The following is a 20,339-nucleotide window of genomic DNA, read 5'->3' on the forward strand; positions in this document are numbered from 1 at the left end:
TTTGCAGCCCACCTGACACTCCACTGACTCCCAAGAGTGGTGCAGAGTGCTGGAAAAAACAACGCCCTGCCAGATGTGTGCCTGTGGGAGCTGATCTGTGGGTGTTTCCTTCACCCTGAACTGTTACAGATCTAGGCAGGCCCGATGTCCTGCACTGGCTGGGGAAGGGGGATTCACCCTCGGAGCAGGAGCAAGAAGCACCACACGTTCCTAAGTCTGTGCTGGGTGCCTTGCTCATGACGTTGGATACTTGACTGGAGTGCAAGGAGGTGGTGGCTTTAACTGCTTTGTGTAACACATGGGCAGGGCAAGAGATGGAGAAGGACATCTTGCTCCATCTCCAGCATGTAGATGGTGTCATTCATTGCTTGTTGGTCTCCATGTTGTGTGGCTGTAGGAGTCCGTGATCTCCGATTTGGGAGCCCAGACCCAGCCTATCAGCTGTGCTCCTGTGGAGGTCACTTGGCTTCAGTTCGTTTGGCTGCAGAGCCAGTACCTGTTCTCTAGCAGAAGCTGTGTTTTGGAGGGGACTTGCCATTTCTCTCTGGCTGACACGGAGCGTTGGAAAGGGTTACAGATACGCACTAGGTCTGTCCTTGTGCCTTTGGAACAGGAGCACACAGAGGCTCCTTTGTATGTACAGCAATAGGTTGGGGGTGGCCCAGCAGCACCTTTGTCTCCTGAAGCCTTTGTGTAACCAGATTAGGCACCTCCTTCTTCTGCTGCTCTTGATTCTCACCCAGCATTTCTCTAATTTAAGACTTAATCCAGTTACACAAAGTACTGGAAACCATTGCATGCTTGCATAGATCATATTGTGTTTTCTATAAATAAATTTCTCCTCTGTGTGGAAATGAATAATTTAGTTCAAGATGTTGCTTTAAGTGTGATTTAGGCTTGCTTCCCACACAGCCGTCTCCTTCAGCTTTACTATTTCCAAAATAATTTTGCACAGAGAGGACGTGGTAAGCGCTTACCTACAACGGCATTAGGGGCTGTGGTACTGAAATGGTTAGAGTTATCAAACGGTGATGTTTTATAGTCTTAGAATATTTTTTTCTTAGCTTATAGGCATAGCGGTGGTGTTTTAGTGATGTGTAGGAATTTGAGGGCAGCTACTGCAAAGAGCAAGACAATGAAATCTCTGCTTTAATCTCTCCATGGTTAGTAGCTGGGAGAGGTTGCCCAAGGAGCATGCTGCAGTTGTTTTCCACCCTTGCCAAGACCGGCAAAGATGACATAAAGTAAATAGTAGCAGTAGCTACAGTATCACTGAAAAAGGGGAAAACCTGACCTCAGTAATCTGCGTCTCCTCCACCTCTCAGCAAAGCGGCAGTGGCGGATTTCTTTACCTTAGAAGAACCAGGACCTGAGTGTCCATAAGCTGAATGGTTCTTTGGGATGCTTCTTACATTCTCCTAGTACAGACATTCGACAAACTTGAGCAGAATGTGAGCAACAGGCACCTTGCTGCTCTGTCTTCTGCCAAATTTGAATTTAAAAAAATATAAATTGAAGAGATTTCACAGATCTGTTCTTTATTGTCAGTCTCCAAATTAAATCAATTCTCAGTTTTTCCAGGGAATTAATTTTTAACTTTGAGCGGCTTCACATTGGGAGTAAAACTCTTCTGGTAATGCCAAGAAAGAAGCTTAATAAATTAGTCCTGAAAAGCACTGGCAATATGAATTCTAATCATTAATCATTCCCACTGTGAAACAAATGGTTTACTTCAGACTTTAATAACTTTTAAAACTTAAGCTCTGAATCACACTCTGACCCGGAGCTGAGGGAGCGTGGCTGGAGTTTGGACTGCTGCAGTCTGGCACCCAGGTACCTCTGTCTGCTGCCTGGCAGTCTCTGGAGCTCGAGGCATTAGCACCTCTGGAGCTTGGCTGGATGCCTCCTTCCCTCACTCAGAAATGTTTGTGTAATATGGGCAGCTCTCTGTGGCACTTGTCAGAGGCGCTGTCACTGCTTCCCTTCCTGGCCAAAGACAGAGGGTGGCAGTCAGAGATGGTTCCCCCTCCCATGTGAACCTTTTGCCACCTGGGCATGTGCCCACTTCTTCCCACAATCAGTCCTGCAATAAGTTTAGACTTTGGCAGTCATAGTTGGGTGTGTGTTTTCATCCTCAGTTTAAGAATCATTCAGAGATGTTAAGGCCAAAGAGGATAACATCCCAGTCTAGTCTGACCTTCTGCGAATCCCCAGCAAGGAATGCCTCCCAGCAGTTCCTACTTGTGTTTAATCTAAGATGTCTTAAACCTGCTGTTGGGTTGTGTCCTGTCACCTTCCGGGGTCTGAGCCTTTATGCTCCACGCACATCTCACTTTCTAAAGTGTAGGGCTCTTTGGGTAAAAGCAGTGATTCTCAGGAGCTAGGACCATACAGCAAGAATCACAGGGCTGTCAGAGCCAGTCAGTAGCACTGGTGGCCTTTCTCTGCTCTGTTCTTCTGCCCAACCCGGACCTGAGAGTGTACCTTAACAGTATAGCTAAGGCAAGGCAGTGCCTCGGCCACCGTGTGTGCACGCGCAGTGCTGACCTTCCCTCCGACTGAGGGATCCTGTGGCTGCAGGGTCAGTTGCTTCGGTTTCCTGATGTAGTGGGACAGCAAACCCAGCCCTGTGCTCCCACCTACAGGTTTCCACGAGACATGGGGCAGGGCAGAGGGAGGAGAGAAGCACTCTTTTCAGTAGCACTTTCTCATCAAGTCAGCCAATCTGTAACAAGAAGTTGCACCCAAAATCTCCGTTTTGTTTTGTTTCTGCCAGTGGTTATTGTATTCTTGTCTGAGATCAGAGAGTTGAGATCCCTCTTGGTGGACACGGACGGTGGAACACTAATACCTGGATACAGTGTACAGGAAGGAGAGGATAGATGTGGCTGGTGGTAGAGGATGCAGGTGGATGTTAGAGGAAGCTTGTTGATCTAATTTGGCTCTAACTAATGTCAGTGAATAACTCAGATTCCCCTTAGACTGAAATCCTGGCCTAAATCAGAAATTTATGTTTTGTCTGTAATTGTGTGAGTGCCCAAGATGGTGAGCAGAGAAGCTGCAAGGCTCGGAGACAGGACAAGGGTAGGAAGCTTCAGCTGCCCTGTGTCAGTTAGACAGGTGTGGCTGTGGGGCATGACACCAATACTCCATTTTAGCCACAGACTTCTATGGAGCAACAAGTTGGGGAGCCCCAGGGAGGAGAAGCCATCACTGATGTGATTCTGAGAAGGGCAGAGAAACGTGTTCAAAACAGTGTCTTCAGAGAGCTGCTCGGTGGTGGGAACCATGATGTGCTCCAGGTCAACATCCTTGGGAAAAAGAAAAACACCCCAAACCGTAGAAAGCTTCACTGGTTTTGCATTCAAAGTTCAAAACAAGAACTGCACAGAAATGGAGCAGCTTACTGAAAATAAGCCGAGCAGGGAGCAAATGCCCACCATCTATCACAGCAGACATGAGAAATGGTGCAGGGAAGGCAGCATGACTAAACAGAAGGGCATGGAGGCTACTGAAAACAAAAAAGCATTTTTCAAAAAGCTGGAGAAAATGGAAAAGGTTATAAACTCTAGCAGATTAAATGTATGAACAGAACAAAGCAGGCAAAAGGGGACTTTGAAAGATGACTTGCAAAGGGAGGAAAAAAAATAATAGTCTTGTTTCAAACCTGTCAGAAATGGAACCATGTGAGAGAGTTCGGAGAGTGCTAAGGCTGCTCAGGCTCTGAAAGGAGGACTCGGGGAAGATCTAGCTCTAGCAGAAAAATGGAATGTCATTTTTTTCTGTGCGTAATCTTGCCACGGAGCAGCTCACAGAGGTTACCGTGCTGGAATGCTCTTTGTGGGGAGTCAGCAGACACCCTCCCTTAAACCGCAGTGCCTGTGGCAGAGGCTGTAAAAAGCTAAAATACGTGCTTTTACAGGACTGGATATATCAGCCCAGGAGTTTTAAATGAGTTTAAGGATTAAATAGTTGAGTTGTTAACTGAGAGGTTATGCTCTTCTGTTGAAGCTGCCGTGGTGCCCAAGGGCTGCAGTGCTTCACCTGTAACACAGTTTTTAAAACAGATCCCAGAGGAGTCCTGGGAATCCACTGACCTGCTGTGCCAGACAGATAGAACTAGCAAGGATGAATTACACAGACACGGTGTAATCCGCGGATATAGTGGATGAATTACACGGGTAAATATTGGGAAAGGGTCAACGTGGTTTTTTGTAAAGGGAAGAAGTCCTGCTCTGCAGAGCTGTTGGAATTCTTTGAAGGAGTCAATAACCATATGAATAAAGGCGGCTCAGTTGATGCAGCCTACTTGGATTTCCAAAAGACAAGACCCCTTACCAAAAGGGGTCCTAAGACACATGTCTTAAGGGACTTAGGTGGCCATGTGGTCAGGGGAGAGGTCCTTTCATGGATGAAATAGTGATTAAAAAAAGAAAAAAACCCCAGGAATTATTTTCACAGTTGTTTGAGATCTCTAGAGGAGCACCTTAGAGATCTGTGTTGGGACCTGTGCTGCTTAAATCTGCTCTTAAATGATCTGGGAAAAGTGATGGAATGTGCAATGGCAAACTTTATCTGCCTTTGGGTAAACATACAGTGTGATGCACATTGAGTAAAACCATCCTACAGTGGAATATAAAAGGGCAGGCTCAGAGCTGATGGTAACCCAGAGACATAAGACCTTAATGTTGCGAGAGATGGGTGAAAATGTCAGCTCAACAAAGCAAATCAGTTCTTGTTTATCAGGAACAGAGAACAAAGCAACCTGATTGTGCTGCCATGTAAATCCAGGGCATGCCCAGGTGTGTTTGACGTTCTGCCAGCCCCCTTCTCTCAGAAAGGACAGACCACGACAGGGCAGTTTTGGAGAACAGTGGTATGGTCAGAAAAAAGCTGCTGTACCAGGACTGGCCAGGTAGTCCAGAGCACATCACCCAGAAGGGGGCACGTGAAGGGGAATCGCAACAAGCTGTTAGGCCATCACTGCTGTGGGTTATGGAAATGGGATCAGTCGTTCTCCATGTTCCAAACCAGGGACTGGGGGATCTCCTGCAAAACCAGCCGATATAAGGTGGAGAACGAAGTGGTTCTTCACCCTGCATGTTGTTAAGCTTTGGCTTTTCTGGTCTCAGGGTGAGGCAGATGCCAAAGGCATAGGTAGCAGGGGGTGACTGCCGAGTTCTCAGAAGAGGAAGTCAAAGTGAAGACCACACCTCCAGTTCAGAAAGTCTCTTTTGACCGATGGATTCTTGGAGGTTGGGAAAATTAAGGGAAACTGCTACAAGATGCAAGTGTTTGAGAAGTATCACTATATGCTTGCTCTATTTTATTGTTCCACAAGCACTCACTCTCAAAGTCAGACTAGGAGGCTGGCTGGACCTTTGGTCTGACCATCTGCAGCCTGTCTCCATACCTCCTGATCCTCCTCCATCATTGCTTCTCTCATCCGTGCCCCGAGGGAACTGCTGGTGTTTGAAGCGATGGTTCCCAGCTTGTTTGGGTGGATCGATAGTGGCTGCCTGCCCAGGACTCGTGTCTCTGCTGTCTCCCCAGCAGCACGCTGCCCTTCGGCATGTGTGCGTCACAGCTTTGCACCTACGGCCAGCGAGAGCAGGCTGCTGGTGGCGAGGCTGCCTCTGCTGCTGAGCTCCCATTTGCAGCAGCTTGTCTGCAGCTGCTGTTTATTTTTTATCTACTGCACGAATAAGGGCAGAAGATAAAATCTCTTCACAGAAACCTCTGATAAAGTTTCCAGTCCCTAAGTGGAAATTAAATTTTATCAAGCTTTTCAAAACACAACTGCAGATCATCACCTTCTCTTGCATTCATCTCCCTTATTTTGCAGACTGCGTATTTCATAGAATCATGGAATGGTTTGGGTTGGAAGGGACCTTAAAGATCATCTAGTTCCAACCCCCCTGCCACAGGCAGGGACACCTTCCACCAGACCAGGTTGCTCAAAGCCTCGTCCAGTCTGCCAGGGAGGAGGCATCCACAACTTTGTTACAATCTGGTTGTCTCCTGGCCACATCTTTTCCTCCTGCCTTCTCCTGTCCCTACTTCCCCACACTATGGACCAGATCAGCGTTCAGAGTGTAGCTGGAGTTAGACAGCTGCAAGGTAACAATCCTTGAACCTCTGGGAAGGGACAGGAAGAAAGCAGGTTTGGCAGGGGTGGGGGCTGCAGCCTGTGAAGCTGCTGTTCTCTCACTGAGTACCCTGGTACCCACTGAAACCGGGTTATTCTGCTCCGTGTTTGGAAGAGTAATAACCCATTAATGTTGTAATGAAACAATAACTTCTTTTTAGCCAACTCAGGGTAGCAGTTGTATCTTATAGGGGTAGAGGCTGTTGTTGCTGTCTGAAGCATGATGTCTAAGCTCTGTATTAAGCATCTGCGTCATGCTGTCCTTTGGCTGTGATATGTGGGAGAGCTGTTCTGGAGAAAAGCAAGTGGCAGGGAAGTCGTGTGCTGTCATTGTGTGACGTCTGAAAATGTTTTTGCCCTTTGCAGTCATAGGTCAAGATAAAAGCTCTAAAGCTACAGGACAAAGTTTAAGAGAAAGTAAAGTTCAGTGGAAAAACGGACATAGAAGTACCTGCAAGGAAGCTAGGGGTAAAACTCAGTATCTCTCCGGGTAATCCTGAAAAGGAGATCAGCGCGATGTTGCAATGTGTAGCTAAAAAGTGAATGTAGAAACCCTTATCTCGAAGGTAGTGGGTGCTACTTGCTTTGTAGAGCTTGGAAAAAGCCTTAAAAAAGTAAAATACTTTACCTAGAGGAAGCAGAGGAGGGATGCTGCTTCCCAGGAAGAGGATTTCCACCTTGCCTGGGAACTAGCAAGAGAAAAAAGAGATAACCTTAAGCACTCCCAGCCTGAGGCTTTGTCACTGTACAGGACAGAGTAAGAAGTTTGCAGAGGAAGCATCTTACATTTTTTAAAGTGCTGCTCGCAGAGATTTGTTAAAGATGCGATTTTTCAAGTTGCTTCCGTCCTCGGTGGATGTTCCCTGTATTTGCATCACTAATGTGACTGAAGGAGTAGCAGGGTGAGTACCCTTCAGACTGGGCTGGTGCCCCGTGGTGACATGAAAAACCCCTTCTTGACAAACTATCTCATTTCCCCAGATTGCAGTTTACACAGTCTGCAAAGTCAAAGTAAGGATTGATTTTTTGGCTCAAGGAAACTCTTTTCCTTCCCTACGAGAGAGCTGAGACCCAAGCTCAGCTTCGGGAAACAAACGCAGGGTGTTGTGATATGAAGCACACTGAGGTGCTCTGAAGAGAGGCGGGGGTTTGTTTCCAGTACCGTGTCCAGCATTGTACCTAGCAGAAGCACGTATGACCTTAGCAGTAAGTTTGGATGTAATTCCAGAAGAGACCCCGTATTGCTGACTTCTTTTAATATCATCAGCTTTTTTGTCGATTTCTGTACTTTTCTCACTGTTTGGGTCAGTTTGAGTTTTGTGCTTCCGTTTGATAGTTGGCCTTTTGCTGCTGCTCATAAAATCCTCCCTCGTCCTCTGGAGGTGCAGTTTCATGAGTCGTGAGTCAGGTTAACCAGCCTCGTGCTCCGGGCAGGGTTATTTCTTCTACCACTCCATGCACTGCACTCGGGCTCTGAGCCAGAACCAGTGTTTGCCAGACCTCTCTGTGAGCTTCTTAACTCATTGACCTGGCAGAAATCTAACAAAGTAAGATTAAAAAAAAAAAAAATAAAAGGCAGCTGGATAGTTTCCTGCCAGGTCAGTGACTTAAAGCTGCTTGTGGAAGAGACCAACAACTGCCAGCGTTGGCAGAGACCCGCTCTTAATGGCGGTCAGCCACTTGGTTAGCTCAGACGCGTGGGGAAGCGCAGCCAGGGGCTGAAGCTCCGGCTGCTTCGGCACTCGCTGGGCTCCTTCGTGCGTTTGCACGCGCTGCCAGTTGCCTCCCTCGGCCTCAGCCAGAAGTTGCCTCTTTAGTTAAAGGGCTCGTTAACACCTGCAAACCTGGAGAACACTAAAATGAGGGTCGCTGTTACGGCTGCACACCGTGTCCTGCTGGTGTACGACACAGGGCTTTGCCCAGCTCAGCAGAGCAGCCCAGAGAGCCGAGGAGACGGCAAGGGCAGAGCCTGGCCGCTTCCCGGAGGCGCAGGAGACAGGGGCTGCGCCCAGGGCCCCCCGTGTGCCCTCGCTGCGGGGCAGGCAGTCCTGCTGCCTGGCCCAGGGCCTCCCCGTGCCCCCTCGCCGCGGGCAGGCGGTCCTGCTGCCTGGCCCAGGGCCTCCCCGTGCGCCCTCGCCGCGGGGCAGGCGGTCCTGCTGCCTGACCCAGGCTGTCTTTGCAGACATGGACCGGTCATTCCCTACCTGCGGGGAGGCCTCGGCCCATGGCCCTTCCTAAGGAAAAGGGACCCAGATGAGCACCAGGCCGGACCACCTCACCTGCCTCATTCTCTGGCCCACGTCTAGCAAGGGCAGGTCACCGCTGCCTCATAGGTACTCCAGCTTCCCCACGTGCGCAGCGCAACAGCTGCCTGCGAGTAACCCCAGCCCCTCTCCGAGGACGAGGGCAGGCAGAGGTGTCCTTTGACCCTTCAGAGCCAAGCTGGAGAGGGGTGCAGGCTGCCTCGGGTGGTTTGGATGTGGCAGCTTGCTCCTGTTGCCACGCTTCTGGGCGAAGGGGAGAGGCTTTGGGGCCCCCAAAAAGAAGTACAGGTGTGGGGAGGAGGATCTTTCACTGCAAGACCTCAGTCTGACCCACAGCCAGCCCTTGGGAGTGCCCAGAAAGGAGGCACAAGTTGAATTTCTGATGTGCTGCAAGCCAGGTGCTCTCACCTGTCCCATACTGGGTCTAATCACTTTCAGGTTACTGGAAATTACTGTTAAAAAAAAATTTCACGTACTTTGTGTAAACTAGTAAAAAGTATTTTTGAGGTTGTAAGATCCTGTCTTTAGGCTGAACCATGAGCCTATTCTCTAAGCAGATATTTTTTTAATATCAAGAAAATAATTGGTGCTTTTTACAGTGTCTGTAAGTCAGGGTATGTCTCTCCTTTGATTTCTGTAGGTGAGAGAAAGGGCTTACGGGTGACATTGTGTACCCAACCATACTGCCTTCTCCGCAGCTTTTCCAAAGTCTGTAGTTATCCCAGCTCAGTGTTTGTCTAAATGTGTTTGCAACTATTTTAGTTAAACTCAGACAACTTCGTGGACACTTCTGTCTTTGTCATCGTGAGGTTGTGGCTTCTGTTTCTGCACTGGACGAGTGTTGGAGAGGTACCCAGAGGCTCATGGTCCTCTTGCTCTCTTATGCAAGGCGCAGTGCAAAAAGCTCTCAGTATTTTGCTTGGGAAAAGGCACATAGTTTTGCTGGCAAATAATCATGAAACAGGTCATGAAACTGCTCCGCTGATACCTGGCTGGAAATCAGCATAACCTCCTGTATCTGTGCCAGCTGCTGGAGGAGCCTAAGGGTGTTCTACTGTCACGTTACCAAACCTGGTAGCAGGGAAAAAAAGTGTTTGGTTAAGGCACAGTGCTCAGCCTTCCCTGGGGTATCAGGTCAGGGCTTGTGGGCCAGGCTGCAGCGAACATTAATGCAGCAGTGGGGTGGAGATCTGATGGGCTCCTGGCTAAATGGCCAAGGTGGGTCTGCAGTAGACAGGCAGCCCAGGAGAACAGGTACCTGTGGATCTGCATCTTTCATTTTTAATGCTCTTGAAGGGAAAAGCTGCCACCCGCTTCCCTGTGCATGGGTACAACCTCCCAGGCAGCCAGTGACTGGATCTGCCGAGCTTGGGTCTCTGCTGTCCCAGCCATCTGCCTGCTCTGGGTTGTCATGCTGTTCCCAAAACGCTCTGGTACATGGGCCCCAGGGGCTGGGGCGGCTGCCAGCTTCTTGGACATTGGTGTGTCCCCTCACATCAGCTTGCCCGCGGACAGGACGTTCCCAGGGGCGTGGGTTGGAAGCACACTGAAAAGAGACTTGTGGGTTGGAGGGAGAGGGGTGCCAGCTGGGAGCGAGGGCTTGGCTGTGGGAGTGGAGCTGCATTCGTGATGCCATGAACCCCTAGAGACAGATGGACACATGACACCTGCCTTCTGCTGCGGTGCAGGAACGTCACTAAAGGCCATTGAAATGAGATCTTGGTTACAGGAGGACACAGCCCCAAACTCTTCACGCATCTGTACAAAAGCAACCTGCTTTTGGCGGTGGTTGGAGAGAGAGATTTGACAGGGTTGCAGATGACAAGAGCTGTGCTGAGCCGCCAGCGGTGGGTAGGGGAGCAGTGTTAAAGTGTGGATGAGGCCCTTGCTGCTGGCGCTCGGTCAGGGCTCCCTGTAGTGCAGGCAGTGCGCCTTAACACTGAGCCTCCTTCTTCTCTCTCTGCAGGAACATGACATAGAGACAGCTTTCGGAGTGGTCCATGTCACCATGCGGGGCACACCCAAGGGGAACAGACCTGTCATCCTCACATACCATGACATTGGCCTCAACCGTAAGCCCTTGCATTCCCAGGACCCTGGAAAAGTGGTTGTTTGTGGTATTTGCTTTTGAGTGTGGGGACCAGCGGGACTGGCCTGGAGCTGAGACAGGTCATTCCAGGGTAAAAAGATAAAGGTCTGCAGGAGAGAGAGCATGTGGCATGCCCCTGCCTGTTCCAACAGCCCTTGAAAGGTAGGGCCAAGGTGGAAAGGTGGAAATAGGTTCACCCTCCACACTATAGTGCTCTGGTTGACTTGTTGCACTGTGTGATAGAGCTGCCACAAGGCATCCACTCCCTGGATGCTGGGCAGGTGAGCAAGTCCCTTCCACAAGGCTGCAGAAGTAGTGTAATGTTTGTAGTGGGCTCAGGTGCTCTTTCCACATGTCTTCCCACCCAACATGTACTGTTACGTTCACACAGGTGCTCCTCAGTGTGTACTGTGAGTACCCAAGTGCTGCAAGGCCCTGTTTTCCTGGGCATGTGTGCTGGGCTGTTGTTTGTCTGCGTGCCCTCCGGTCGTGGCAGTCACTTTGCCAGGACTCGCTGCTGTGTGGCAGTCAGTGGGGCACAGCAGCATGTGTAACCCAGCATCCACTGCCCTGCAGCCTCAGCCAGGGGGTTGGGCTCACGCAGGTGTGTGCCGTGGTGTTTGGAGGGTGGATCGCAGTAAAACTTCAGGAAACATCGCATTTCTGTTCTTTTGATGTTGTAGACAAATCCTGTTTTAACTCATTCTTTAACTTCGAAGACATGCGAGAGATCACTCAGCATTTTGCCGTGTGCCACGTGGATGCGCCAGGCCAGCAGGAAGGAGCCCCCCCATTCCCATCTGGGTAAGAGCTCTACAGAGACCCTTGTTGTTCCAGATGTGGTCTGGACTGAGGCAGCACCCAGTTTAAGCCAACTGGGACTGCCAGGCTGAGTGCAGTGGGAGGCAGCTTTCAGGAGCAGAGGAAATGGGAAGACGAGGAGGCTTCCCCGGTGCATTCAGGGAGCTCTCCTGTTACTGAGGCATGGGTAAAGCCCTCACTAGTGGTGAGTGCTGGTACCAGCTTTCTGACTTGAGCACGAGCCCAGCACACTGCAGTCTAGCTGGCATTCCTTGCTGTGTCTGTCCATCCTCCCACAGAAGTCTGACTGCCCAAAAAACCACAGCTCTGTGTTAATCTTGCTCTGAGGGACGGGATCCGTGCAGTTGTCAGGAATATATGGTATCATTGCAAAATAATCACCTGTGCACATGCCTCTCATGTTCCTTGTCTCTCCTACCTTGGGTAGAACTGGAAGGTAACCCCTGTCGAGCTGTGTTTGGAGGTGCTTTGATCTCAGTCTCTCTTGGTTTTCAGGTACCGGTATCCCAGGATGGACGAACTGGCTGAAATGCTGCCCGCTGTTCTGACGCACCTGAAGTAAGTCTCTGAAAGGAAATGGGGTGAGCCAGCTGGATACAGCCAGCACCTACCTCTGTCTCTGCTTGCAACATCTGATATGCTCACTGAGTTGTCCCAAGAGGCCTGAGCATCTCCTAACCTGTGGAACCCTGTCTGGTTCTTATGCTGGAAACATTGTCTGCCACATGAGACAGTTTATGGCTGCTGCATCATTGCTGGATCGTTTTGAAAATGAACCATGAGTGAACAGCTGGATGCAGAGAGGGGAAAGGCTTTGCCTCTGGGGATGCTTCAGCTGTGAGCTTGTTAGCCTTGCTGATTGTGAACTGCCTATATTTCAGCTTGAAAAGCTTCATTGGGATTGGACTGGGAGCTGGCGCTTACGTCCTCAGCAAGTGTGCGGTGAGTATCTCCTCATTTCCTTGTGTCTTACATGAGCTGTGGTCTTCCACTGATCAAACAGACCGTTTGTGGGGCACCAGCGAAGTAGCAGTAATTACAGTAGGCCTGCAGGGAGCCATGTGAGAGCTACTTCACATCCAGATGGTTAAACTGGAGCAGCCAAGGCTCCTCCGAAGCTATGCCAGACATGGAAAGATTGTACTGTGATGTCCCTGAGTCAGGAGAGCCCATCCTGGCTGCTGGGAATACCCGGCCTCATGTCTTCACAAAGACTGGATGCATTGCTGTATGTTTTTTCCAGTGTTTGAGACACTGAACAATTGCTTTGGTGATGTGCTGTGAACCAGCACTGGTGAGGAATGTGCTTTTTCACTGGAAGGAAGTAGATTTTGCACTCCACTCTTTGACCAGAGAGTGCTAGCTTTATCTTGGTACTTACACTTTTTTTTTTTACCTTGGTACTTACACTTTTCTCTCTGATGGAGTGTTTATAAGCATGTGAAATAAGTGGACATAGTTTAGCAACCTGGGAATTTGCCTGAGTCTTTCAGAGATAGTGTTAAAAAAAAATACAGGACTCTGACATTCTCAGTAAAGTTTGCTTCACGTTGTTGAGTGCACAGAGTTGTTGATGATTTAGGCCACTTACTGCTTCTTAAAGCCACTTCACCGTGGAGGTGCCGCTCCTACAAAAAGTTCTCTGCCTCCCATTTCCTCCAGCGAGGGTTGAGCCTGGGGCAGTGGGAGGCACTGGTGTTTGCTCTGTTCCCTGCCTTTTGTATCTTGAGTAGTTTTCAGTCTTGAAAGTAAGCGTTTGGCCTCAGCTCAGCTCTGCCAGAAAGCCCTTGCGGAGCTCCCTGGATTGCAGACCGTTTCCTGCTGAGGACAGAGTTGTTTCCTGCTGCTTAACCAGTGCTCACCCATACAATGGAGCAGAAGAGCTGCCATAAAACTTCAGCTGTGGAGTGAGCCTGGAGCTCCAGGTTCTCTGGTTGTGTTAGATTGCTGGGTTTGTGTTTGCAAGCAGTTCTCCCAAGTATTTTGTACCTGTGCTGCCCCACACACACCCCCCGAGGTAAACTGCAGGGTGCTGGGGATGCCAGGCTGGAGCAGGGAAGGGTTGTCTGCGGGTGGGGGTGCCCCTGCAGCTGGAGCTGCCCCGGCCTCTGCCCAGGCTGCAGGTGCCTGCGGGGCCCCAGCACCAACTCCTCTGCCATTTGCCAAATGGTGCCATTCTGCCACATCTCCCCTGGGAGGCTGCCTCGTCCTTGGGGAGCGGACGGGAGGTGCTCTCCAGCACAGGAGTTTGCCCAGGTGCTTCCTGGGTGCCACATTGGAGCAGTTACTGCTCACAGCCCTGTCATACACGAGAGCCTGAGCAGGACCTGTGCTGCACCAGGTGCATGGGCCACCAGGAGCCACTCAGGCTGCAGGAGCTGTGTGAGCAGCCAGTCCCTCAGTGCCAACAGCTGAGTCAAGTAGGGTCTGGCTGGGAGCCAGCTTTGGGCCAGGCTCTGAAAAGGCCATGGCTGCCCTGCTTGGAAGGAGCTCACCACTTAGTCTTCATTTTACTCTGTCTTCCTTGTGCAAGAAGCTTTCCAGCTGCTGCACCTGCCGTTGACCAATGTGTGGACTGAATGATCCTTCTGAGTGTGCCTGTGCTCTCTCCCCACAGCTCAGCCACCCCAACCTGGTGGAGGGACTCGTTCTGATTAATGTCGACCCATGTGCAAAGGGCTGGATTGACTGGGCAGCATCCAAGGTGAGATCCTCCTTCCCCTGCACATCTCCTCTTCACAGTGCTTAATGTAGAGTAAGAAGAAAAAGGACAGAGTACAGGAATTTGTCAGTTCGTGGCAAAAACTGTACAATCTCATTTCTGTCCCTGCCATGTTCTCAGACTGGGTGCAGTACGGCCTCCACTGTAGGACTGGGGGTGGGTGTGAGCGTGTGTGAATGAGAAATCCTGGTAAACTGCTTGGAGGTGAGTGGCTCTTGAGCACTCAGCTTACACTCTGATTTAGTACACGTGCTTGCAGGCTTCATTTGCCTGAGGTTGAATGGATGTCTTAATTTTTCTGTTATTCTGGCCACTTGCAGTTATTCAGGGTTCCAGTTTCTGGAGAGCCATGTGTTGTGTGTGCACAGGCTTCTTTGGAGCCTTGCACACCCATCCCAAACTTCAGGCCTTTGTTTCTTGTATCGCTTGAATAGTTTCTTTGTTATTTTCTTTACTCTGAGGAGCTGCTTTGACATTTGTAATGAAACTGCATTTTCCAGTTACTCTCCCTCCTCCTCATTCACGGTCACTCTTCAGTTTTCAGGCTGGACAACCAACATAGTGAATATTGTCTTGGCGCATCATTTTGGCCACGTAAGTACCCAGCAGGTGTTAATGTTGCCTGTGCAACTGAACATGGAGCTGTAACTTCTGTATGTACCTGCTCTGAAGCAGCTCTGGTCCATCAAATAAGGGTTGCCACAGATAGTACTATCTTCTCTCTGTGGCAAGCTCACATCAGGGCTTTGCATGCTGCGGGGAGCATGCGCATCCTCACGCCTCCCAACCAGCAAGCTTGGTGGGCAGCTGAAAGGCTCTGCGCCTCATGCACACTGTATATGACATACAGCAGCCCAGTCCCTGACCTGAAGCCCTCCTGCAACAGCACACGTCAGCATGGGACGGAGTCGTGTAGCTTCCCCCTGCTTAGAGCACGTGCGGTTCTCACCCTGCTTTCAAGCCCCTTCGTTATGTGCAGTGCTTCCCTGCATTCCCTTCTCTCTCTGTCTCTCTCTTGCTCTCATTGGAATGCAGTTTCTTCGTAGAACTGGGTGTTGGGATTAAATTTTCATTTGGTCCCAGTCTTGGGAGTTTGTAAGTGTACTCCCAGTACCCATGGCACTTCGCAGTCGTGTCACAGAGTGTAGCCTGGGTACTAACGCAGTCTGGAGTCGCTGCCCTCTGTCATTGTTCACAGGGGAGCAATGTGTATGGAGGCAGTTCAATGCTTCAGTATTTTTATGAATATCATTTCTTGTGAAAAAGATCACATTCCCTGTCTTTCAATTATTCTGCTTTTCTACAGGAGGAACTGCAGGCAAATCTGGATTTGATCCAAACGTACAGGCTTCATATCGCACAGGACATTAACCAAGATAACCTTCAGCTGTTCCTCAGCTCATACAACAGGTACAGGATACCTTTTTGCCTGCTAGGTTGCTCCCATAGCTTCCATGCTCAGTAGATTTGCTGCCGTGTGCATTATGCTATGGGATATTATGTCACATGAACCTTTGTCCTAAGCCTAGTCTTCAGCCATTATCCTGAACCAAGCTCAACCTCATGCCTGGATGACCCTTTCACACCTCAGTAGATCATCTCTCTAGGTACACAGCAAGCTTGGATGACAGCCTGGGTCCTGTTTTCTGGCAGTTACTGCTGGGGCTCCTGCTCGTGGCATGATACAGGGAGTGATAACCTGTTGCCTGGGTGCTGGAGCCAGCACTCCTGGTTGGATTTTGTATGCTCCCACAGTAACCAGTTTCCTCGGCTGTTTTGATGGAAAATTGTTCTGTCTTGTCTTTCAGTCGTAGAGGCCTGGAAATTGAGAGACCAGTTATGGGCATCAATGAAAATACTGCAAAAACACTCAAGTAAGTTGCTTGGAATCAGCCTGTATCAGTTTCTGTGCAGTCCATTCAGCAGAAAAGCAGCAAGAGCCCCAGAGGCCCAAGTGCTGGGAAGGCTGTTCAGACTGCCCCAGGCTTTGGTGCAGTGCTGTCAGCTAGAGTGGGGCAGGGAGGTGTCTGCAAGCCCCTTCATTAAGGGCACACTGAGATTCTCCAGAAGGCAGGGTCAGAGGAATAAGTGTATCCACCCAGCAGCCACTGTACTTGCTGAGCTGTTAGTTTGGTTATTTTGCATGAAAAATTAGGGAGGTGGGGTTTTGTTTGTTGCCACTGACTGCCTTCCCCCACCTTGCCAAAGCCAGTTACTTGCACAATTCTCCCAGAGTGGGTTCTGAATGCAGAGAATACAGTGGTGTTTTCCCACCTTGGCAGTGACTCTTTCGTCTGGGAGGGGATGGTCTGTGCAGGGTACAGCTGAGAAGGGGCAGACACCGGAGAATAGTGATCATCAGCACAGGGGAAGCATAAGTAAATTTTCAGATTCCAAGCAAGAAGGCAAAAGGGGCAAATGATCTCCAGTGTGTAGAGCACATGAAGACTGCGAGTTGCAGTGCTGAGGCAGGGTGCCTGGGCTGGGCTAGAGACTGCTGCCCAGGCTCTGCTCTTTGCTGCTTGCAAATTGTATGGACTTTGCTCCTGCCAGTCCCAGGAATGTTTTAGGCAGCCACAGCCAAGCCCTCTAGATCTTGGCTAACCTAGAAGAGGTGGATTTCCCTGCTTGGTCTCCAGGCAAAGCCAGTCATGCTGCTCTCTGTCATGCAGGCAGCTGTAAGTCACAGAGCACTGTCTGTCCATTCAAGTGACTCACAGGGGTCTGCAGACCCTTAAAATGCTTCTTGGGGAAGTGTGGATCTCTGTGCCAGTAGACCTGCACATAGATTCACTGTCTCCTTAGAGGTGGTACTCCTCTGGCTCTGAGGTCTGTGGCTCACAGCCTCTCTAGTCTAATTTTTGTCATCTAGTCAATGCACGAAAGTGGGGCCTCTAGCCACCCCTTTCTTACCTTGACCTGTAAATGAATAGTGTAAATTCCCAGCCTTGGTCAGTGATGTCCTCTGTGTGTTTTCCACATTGAATGTTAGTTGTTCTAGAGTTACAATACATATAAAAATTGATATGAAGGCACAGATTTGCCAACAGAGGCTTTAATATCATGACATTTTTCAATATAGTCCCTGACATCTTCTGTGTTTCTTTCTAAAATCCAAACCAAAATACAGTGCTGAGCAGTAGCCACCTCAGAAGCATTAAACTCTGTTGGATGTGGTTATTCTTAGATTCCTAACAGACGTTCATTTCAGAGAGGGCTCCCTTTTGCAGCCTGGGATGGTGTTTCTGCCAGCCCTAGGCACATCTTTCAACATGTGTGGAACAGTAGTGGTAGTTGGTGTGCATGGAGGGGACAGTATGGGTGCATGTGCAAGCCCTGGAGATGTTTTGGTGCAACAAAATGCCATGGTGTGGTGGCAGGAAGGGATTTTGCTGAGCGCTGTTAACTTTTCATGGGGCTGTTGTTTCACAGAGGTCAACCTTCGAGAAATCCCTTAGATGCACTGTGAGTAACATCTCTCTTTGGGTTTTCACCAGGTGCCCTGCCTTGCTAGTAGTTGGTGACAACTCACCTGCTGTGGATTCAGTGGTACGTACACATGAACTCTTTCCTCTCGTGACATCAGCCCCACAAATCACTTGGCAAACCTGCCTCACCCCGCAGTGCTTTCACCTTGCCCAGAACTAGTCACAGGAAGGGGCTCTGTGTCCCAAGCTCTTTTCTAGTCCCCCAGCTGTTGAGACCTGTCAGCCACTAGCAGGAGACATGAGCCTTGGGAGGCTTAATGGCCCTGCAGGGCAGCTCTAAGGTGAGGGTGGCAGGAGCTGAATAAGAGTCCTTCTGCCCAAGCGTCTTGCTCAACAAGTGATGCAGAGGACCCCTTTCAGGAACATCTTTCCCCGAGCTGCCAGGCTGCTGCCTGGAGTTCAGTTCAAGTCATGAATTACTGTTGTACTGAGGCTGCCTGGGGTTTAAAAATAAGCAGTGTGACTCCAGTTCCTGTGGTGGGGAGCCACACAGAGCTCTGCAGCAGTAGGGAAGGCAACACTTAGAAGCATCTCCTTCCTGTTGTTCTCCGCAGACACCCATAACCCACTTCCCTCCCAGCACAGTTGTAAGTGGGGCATGGCACAGTGCAGCGTGGTTGTGGTGGGTGTTGCTCTTCCCCTTCAGCCAGTGATTGTGGGGAGGCCCGGGGTTGGCGAATAAAAGAAGTTGTCTTAAGAAACCATGGAAGAGTGTAGGAGTCTCCTAAAGCAGTAGCTTGGACCTAGGAGCTGTGCATGGAGAACCATGGCAGGGCTTTTTCTGGTCATGGCTTGTTGCCTTTTTGTAAGTCCATTTGGTCTGAAAGTCTGAGACATTCTCCAAGTTTTGACTTTGCTAGGACAGTATTCCTGAGGATTGTCATTGCTTCCCAGGCACAGCTGGGGGACGGGCTAGGGTCTTCTGGATCTTGGCTTGCCTATCTGGTTGCCCAGGTTCCCAGCTCATAATAATCTCCCCTGCTGGGGTTGCTTTTCCTGTAGGGCCCCCACCTATTCCCTTTTTGCAGCAGCCTTATAGAGAAGGGGTGGCCATGGCCTCCTTGTCTGGCCTGGGGATTGAGTGATCTCCCTCTGTGCTGCACTGCACAGAAGTCTTCTTCCCTCCCAGTCTTGCTGTCAGAGCCCAGAATGTGCTCCAGGGTTTCATGGTGCATCCCCAAAACCAGAGGATGGTTTCCCTTGAAGTCACGGCCCCATCTCTCAGAACAGTGACATTTTGTCACCACAAGGTCCCCTTGGATGGGAACACGTGCCCTTCTTCTCTGCATCTTTCATTCATCGTTCTCTTCCTACATGCTCTCTGCTTTCTTGCTCAGTCCTTCTTGGCCCCAGAGAAGGTCCCATTGCTGAAGACAGACACTGCCTCTGGTGCAGCTGCCCTACATTTTACATCTGATTCTTCCATTTTTCTGTGTGATCTCATGTCCTTCTTTCCTCCTTTTATTTTAGATTGAATGCAATTCACGTCTTGACCCAACCAAAACTACCCTTCTGAAGGTGAGTGCCACTCCAGAATCATTCCAGCCTGCACAAAGACATTATTTTTGCTGAGGCCACCTCCACTGAGTTTTTGCCTTCCATACATTTAGCTTTAAGAACTTTGTGGACAGTCGTCCAGGGCTGTGTTCCCTCCTGCGTGGAGCCAGACTTGGGAGAGAAGAGTTTGTCGGGGTCCCCGAATCCCTGCTTTATGGCCCCTTCTCTGTTATCTTCAACTGGCAGCGAAGACCTGCTGAGGGTTAGCAGAGGTGCCCTGCCTCCACCCTGCTCTTTGCCAGCAACAACATCACTTTTTCCAACCTTATGCCAGTCCTTCCCATCCTCACCTATGGCTCCTCAGTGTGCCAGACAGCTGCTGTGTAGGAGTGTAAAGTGTCAGGTTTGGGAAGAGTGGCAGGAGGAGCCAGGACAGTGGAGGATTACTTCTGGGCTTCTAGAGTATGGCCTGAGATTGCTTGGTAAAGTGGCCTCCAGGGTGCTGGGTTCCTTCAGCAACAGGCTCCCAGAAGACGTGTCCCCAGACCTTCCTTCGGCTTTAGAGACAAGATGGTAGAAGTGTGCCTGATGTAGCAGAGCAGCCTGGTGCCGTCAGCCCCGGTGGGGTGGGCAGTGCTGGCACGGTTCTGGGGTTGTCCTCCTGGGGTGGGAAGGATGGTTCAACCTCCCTTTTGTTTCCTGTTGCAGATGGCTGACTGCGGGGGCCTGCCCCAGGTGGTTCAGGTGAGAAACGCCTCTCAACTGTCCCACGGCATTTGAGTTGCACAGAGCCCCTTGCTCTGCTTGACTAAAGCCCCCCTTTCTGTTTCCACAGCCCGGCAGGCTGACCGAAGCCTTCAAGTACTTTGTGCAGGGAATGGGCTACAGTAAGTGGCAAACAAAGTTTTCTGTTTTGGAGCAGGGTTGTTGTGAAGGGAACTCAGCCTTTCTGGTCCATCTGAGCCCATTGGCATCTGTGTCCCCACCCATGAGTTAGTGTGGTTGCCAGGAGATCCATCCACGCTGGAAAATCGACTAGTGTGCTAACAAGCCTTAGCAAACCAGTGTTCCCTGACCTGTGTTTAATCTGCACTGCAGCTGAGTGGTGACCCCTTTGTGGTTGCTGGTGTTGGTAAAACCTTGTAAGTCCGTCTTTGTGCCAGTCCAGAGAAATGTGCTCCCGAGAACGGTAAATGTTCTGAAGTCCTCTGTGCATACCTTCTCCGGAGAGGAAGGGGTTAGCAGTACAGCCTCATGGTGTGATGGGTACACGAGAGCTCTTTCCTTTCTCCTCAGACATACCCGTTTC

At 50.1% G+C, this 20,339-nt stretch overlaps 1 protein-coding gene across 1 annotated transcript in view; it reads left to right on the top strand.

Annotated features, from left to right (window-relative positions):
- NDRG3 (NDRG family member 3) overlaps positions 1 to 20,339 on the top strand; it is a 58,807-nt gene that overhangs the window by 35,980 nt on the left and 2,488 nt on the right. The window contains exons 4-15 of the mRNA XM_068419588.1: positions 10,379 to 10,484; positions 11,185 to 11,305; positions 11,819 to 11,881; positions 12,205 to 12,265; positions 13,941 to 14,027; positions 14,583 to 14,639; positions 15,352 to 15,455; positions 15,854 to 15,919; positions 17,543 to 17,594; positions 19,004 to 19,051; positions 19,739 to 19,774; positions 19,866 to 19,917. Coding sequence (XP_068275689.1) covers positions 10,379 to 10,484; positions 11,185 to 11,305; positions 11,819 to 11,881; positions 12,205 to 12,265; positions 13,941 to 14,027; positions 14,583 to 14,639; positions 15,352 to 15,455; positions 15,854 to 15,919; positions 17,543 to 17,594; positions 19,004 to 19,051; positions 19,739 to 19,774; positions 19,866 to 19,917 — 853 coding nt within the window. The remainder of the gene's footprint in view (positions 1 to 10,378; positions 10,485 to 11,184; positions 11,306 to 11,818; positions 11,882 to 12,204; positions 12,266 to 13,940; positions 14,028 to 14,582; positions 14,640 to 15,351; positions 15,456 to 15,853; positions 15,920 to 17,542; positions 17,595 to 19,003; positions 19,052 to 19,738; positions 19,775 to 19,865; positions 19,918 to 20,339) is intronic.

This window comes from Nyctibius grandis, chromosome 28 (genome assembly GCF_013368605.1).
Source record: "Nyctibius grandis isolate bNycGra1 chromosome 28, bNycGra1.pri, whole genome shotgun sequence".
NCBI lineage: Eukaryota > Metazoa > Chordata > Aves > Nyctibiiformes > Nyctibiidae > Nyctibius > Nyctibius grandis.